The sequence below is a fragment of the Vigna unguiculata genome, chromosome 1 (genome assembly GCF_037176805.1).
Source record: "Vigna unguiculata cultivar grain cowpea cultivar isolate G323 ecotype 2 chromosome 1, ASM3717680v1, whole genome shotgun sequence".
Taxonomy (NCBI): Eukaryota; Viridiplantae; Streptophyta; class Magnoliopsida; order Fabales; family Fabaceae; genus Vigna; species Vigna unguiculata.
In genome coordinates, this window is record NC_140792.1 from 20,705,479 (window position 1) to 20,710,652 (window position 5,174).

General features: G+C 46.3%; 1 protein-coding gene across 1 annotated transcript; it reads left to right on the plus strand.

Annotated features, from left to right (window-relative positions):
- The first annotated feature begins 2,722 nt into the window (after positions 1–2,722).
- Positions 2,723–4,825, plus strand: LOC146888749 (uncharacterized). The gene has a single exon (XM_085666129.1). It carries the CDS (start codon positions 2,723–2,725, stop codon positions 4,823–4,825), a length of 2,103 nt encoding a protein of 700 aa, XP_085522255.1.
- The last annotated feature ends 349 nt before the right edge of the window (positions 4,826–5,174 follow it).

The window sequence follows — 5,174 nt, forward strand, 5'->3', positions numbered from 1 at the left end:
TTGAAGAAAAAGAAAAGGAAGAAAAGATAAAGATGATGGAAAAGGAAGTAGAGAAACAAGGTGTTTAATCGAAGACCACCCATGTTTAGTTGCATTCATTTACGAAAGCGAACACAATGTTGTAAGCCAAAGATTGGTGGAGAAACTCTAGTTACCACAAAGCTTTCATCCGAATCAACCAAGGATCAAATTCAGTACAGGATAATGTGTGAAAGTAGTATTATGTGATATTGCTCACACGAACTCTTGTCATCTTCTTTTGAGATGGGCATGGCTTCATTTTAAAATGCTCAATCTTGATGAACGTTCCCTTTATTTGAGGCATGAGGGACATGAAATGAAGTTGAAATTTATGACACCAAGACAAGCCAGTAAGGATCAACATAGGCTGAAGGAGGAAATAGAAAAAGAAAGAATTGAAAAAGAAGAAATATAAACTGCAGAAGGAAGGGAAATTGAAGAAAAAGAAAAGGAAGTAGAGAAAAAAATGATGGAAAAGGTAGTAGAGAAACAAGGTGTTTAATCGAAGGCCACCCATGTTTAGTTGCATTCATTTACGAAAGCGACAACAATGTTATAAGCGAAAGATTGGTGGAGAAAGTTCAGGTACCAACAAGCTTCCATCTGAATCAATCAAGGATCAAATTCATTACAGGACAATGTGTGAGAGAAGTATTATGTGATATTGCTCACACGAACTCTTGTCATCTTCTTTTGAAATGGGCATGCCTTCATTTTAAAACGCTAAATCTTGATGAACGTTCCCTTTATTTGAGGCATGAGGGACATGAAATGAAGTTGAAATTTATGACACCAGGACAATCCAATAAGGATCAACATAGGCTGAAGGAGAAAATAGAAAAAGTAAGAATAGAAAAAGAAGAAATATAAACTGCAAAAGGAAGGACAATTGAAGAAAAAGAAGAGGAAGAAAAGAAAAAGATGATGGAAAAGGTAGTAGAGAAACAAGGTGTTTAATCGAAGGCCACCCATGTTTAGTTGCATTCGTTTACGAAAGCGACAACAATGTTGTAAGCAAAAGATTGGTGGAGAAAGTTCAGTTACCAACAAGCTTGCATCAGAATCAAGCAAGGATAAATTCATTACAGGACAATGTGTGGGAGAAGTATAATGTGATATTGCTCCCACGAACCCTTGTCATCTTCTTTTGAGATGGGCATGGCTTCATTTTAGAACGCTCAATCTTGATGAACGTTCCCTTTATTTGAGGCATGAGGGACATGAAATGAAGTTGAAATTTATGACACCAAGACAAGCCAGTAAGGATCAACATAGGCTGAAGGAGAAAATAGAAAAACAAGAAATACAAAACTACAGAAGGAAGGGAAATTGAAGAAAAAAAAAAGGAAGAAAAGATAAAGATGATGGAAAAGGAAGTATAGAAAGAAGGTGTTTAATCGAAGACCACCCATGTTTAGTTGCATTCGTTTACGAAAGCGAACACAATGTTGTAAGCCAAAGATTGGTGGAGAAACTCTAGTTACACAAAGCTTTCATCCGAATCAACTAAGGATCAAATACAGTACAGGATAATCTGTGAAAGATGTATTATGTGATATTGCTCACACGAACTCTTGTCATCTTCTTTTGGGATGGGCATGGCTTCATTTTAAAATGCTCAATCTTGATGAACGTTCCCATTATTTGAGGCATGAGGGTCATGAAATGAAGTTGAAATTTATGACACCAAGACAACATAGTAAGGATCAACATAGGCTGAAGGAGAAAATAGAAAAAGAAAGAATAGAAAAAGAAGAAATATAAAATGCAGAAGAAAGGGAAATTGAAGAAAAAGAAAAGGAAGTGTCCCAACTATACCCAAAGTACACGGCACTCGGCCTCTAAAGTCTAAGCGTCGTTTTACTCCTCAAGACTGGAAGGCTGATGTCCCAACTATACCCAAAGTACACGGCACTCGGCCTCTGAACACGCAACCTCAGTGAACCCAAACACCACACCTGGTATCGGCCACCTCCTCTTCGACATACGACCCTTAACGAGCACCCAGGCCACACATTGCACGGTAGACACCCCCTCCCAAAGTATGCGACCACAAGGCAAGCTACGGATCACGCACCTTGTTCTAGAAAATGTCCCCCCTCCCCCAAGCAGCCACTAGCGAACCTCCGAAGCCGTATCCTTTTCCAAAAGCATCCCCAAAAGGTCTTCTCGGCAGCAAACTCCCCAGGCCGCCTATTCCGCACCACAGGTACTCCTACTCAGAACAATCCAGACCCATGATACAACCATCGCGGACAATAAGACGAAACCTATCATCCGTAGACATTCTCACGACCGAATATCGGGTACCGCCTACCCCTGAGGGACCCCTTGGTAATTTCCCCATCAGCACTGGATCCAAGGATAACAAAAGAGGAAATATTGGGCCAAAAGCCCATCCCAGGTAGGACCCACAGGTAAAAAAGGTATAAATAGCACACTACCCTATGCATTGATTACGCATTAAATATTCTCTGCAACCACAGACATCACTCAGCACTGACTTTGGCATCGGAATGTCTTTTGCAGGCACACCTGCGCTGTGACCACAACCCCCTGAAGCCAGAAGACGCACCCGACCTCTCAGCACCAAGATAGTACTCGAGACTTGTGAAGTACAACTCGGTCCCATAAGTACAATTGGCGCCCACCGTGGGGCCGAAGAGTATTTCGCAAAGTCAACCCTCCTCGCTCCAAGACCATGGTATCCACGAGAAGTAGACCAGCCGAAGTACCCACCAGACCCCCTGTAGTGGAAGTGGGAGACGCTGGTCCCTCATCCGACATATCTCGCATCCTAGAGGCTCAAGCTAGGATGCAGCAAGAGTTCGCAGAGTACAAGAAAAGGAATGCAGACGAAATGGAAGCACTTAGGCAAGAGAATGCCCGACTCAAGAGGAGGATTGAAGCAGGGAAGGCCATGGAAGAGCCTGAGATCGCCCCCTGCAGGGCAGACCTCCCACCTGTCACAGAAGAGGAAAGCGAATACAAACCCACGGGTCACACTACCGGGGGTAACTACAACCCTTTCGCTTCTAGAAGAAACCGTAGGCACCCGTTCGTCGACGGGATCGTAGAAACACCACTCCCTCAAAAGTGGAAGGCTCCAACTGTGACCTACGACGGTACCACTGACCCGGATGAATTCATATCCATTTACACCAACCAAGTCGCCCTTTACTCGACTGACGACGCCGTGATGTGCAAGTCCTTCTCTGTTGCGCTCAGAGGATCGACATTGGAGTGGTTCATGAGTCTACAGCCCTACACCATAGATTCCTTCAGCACCCTTACCACCTCTTTCACCACCCAGTTCGACACCAGCCGTCGACACGACCTCACATCCCTGTCACTCCTGAACCTAAGACAAGAAGAAGGAGAGTCCCTTCGCACCTTCATTGACAGGTTCGGCGTAATCGCCATGAAGATCAAGGACCTCACCCCGAACCTGATATTACACTATATGGTGATGGCACTAAAACCAGGACCATTTGCTGACGAACTGGCCATGCGCCCGCCTCTAGGAATGCAAGAACTTCGAAAAAGAGCGTCAATGTTCATCAGAGTCGAGGAGATGCGACATTACCAAGACAGGGTCCGGAACACCCCAACCCACCCGGAGGTTAAAAGGGGCGGTAGAGAGCCTGGAGGTCGGGACCAAAACCGCCCTCGAGACAGAAAACAAGCCAGATTCTCTAACTACGCCCCCCTTAATGCCCCCAAATCCCGTATCCTTGACGAAGTATTGCAAGCTGAACTCATCGCTCCACCTAAGAGATTCCAAAACCCGCCAAACGCCGACCTAAGCAAATACTGCCACTACCACCGCAACAACGGACACACCACTGAGGAGTGTGAGACGCTTCGGGATAAGATAGAAGAACTTGTACGGGCCGGACACTTACGGCACTATGTCAGAAACATAACTGAAGGAAATCCCAGGACCCAACCCGAGAGATGCCCACAAAGGAACATTCCACGAAGGGAGGATGCGAGAAACGAACCCAAAGAATCCAGACAAGAACCTAGGAGAGGCACAAACTCTGAACGAAGGAGGGAGGAACCACCTCGAGGGGAAAGGCGCCCAGAAGAAAGACCCCCCTTGAGAGGGACGATAAACACCATATTCGGAGGTTTTGCTGGGGGCGGATGTTCCTCTTCTTCCAGGAAAAAGCATCTGAGGGCAGTCCGGTCTGTCCACGCCATCTGCAAGGGACCCAGAAGAAGAATGCCACCAATCACTTTCAGCGACTCGGACTTCCAAGGAGTCGACCCCAACCAAGATGACCCTGTGGTCATAACCATAGAACTTGAAAACTTCGCCGTGAAAAAGGTGCTAATCGACCAAGGAAGCTTAGTAGATATCATATATTGGAAAACTTTCCAACAGCTCCAGATCCCCGTAGAAGAACTGATCCCATACGACGAACCCATATACGGATTCTCTGGCGAAAGGGTGCCAACCCGAGGGTATGTGGACCTTCACACCACCTTCGGAGAAGGGAGACAAACTAGAATGATCCAAGTTCGATACCTCATAGTGGATGCCCACACTTCATACAACATGCTACTAGGACGACCCTCCCTCAAGTCATTGGGAGCCGTGGTCTCTGCGCCGCACCTCGCCCTAAAGTTCCCCTCAGCCTCTGGAGACATCATAACCGTCCACGGCGATCAAAAAGCAGCCAGAGAATGTTATATGGCCAGTTTGAAGCTCCCATACCCCCCCCCTCACCACCAACAACGTCGAGAAAACACAAACCGCGATCGCCATCCAAGCAGAAGATCTCGACCCCCGGCTTAACAATGAAGCAACAATCGAGCCAGTAGGGGAAACCAAGCCCCTACTATTGGGACAGCCAAACCATTTCCTGCAGATAAGGACCACAATGGAAAGCGCGGGGGAGGAAGCAATAGAAAATACCCTCAAGAAAAATGCGGATCTCTTCGCTTGGACAACCGCAGACCTACCTGGCGTCGATCCGAGAATCACTGCACATAAACTCTCCATGTTCAAAGAAGCCAAACCCATCTCCCAGAAGAAGAGAAAGCTAGGAGAAGAAAGAAGGCAAGCTGCCAGGTGCGAAGTAGAGAAATTGATGAAAGCAGGCTTTGTCGAAGAAGCACGATACACAACCTGGTTAGCCAACGTC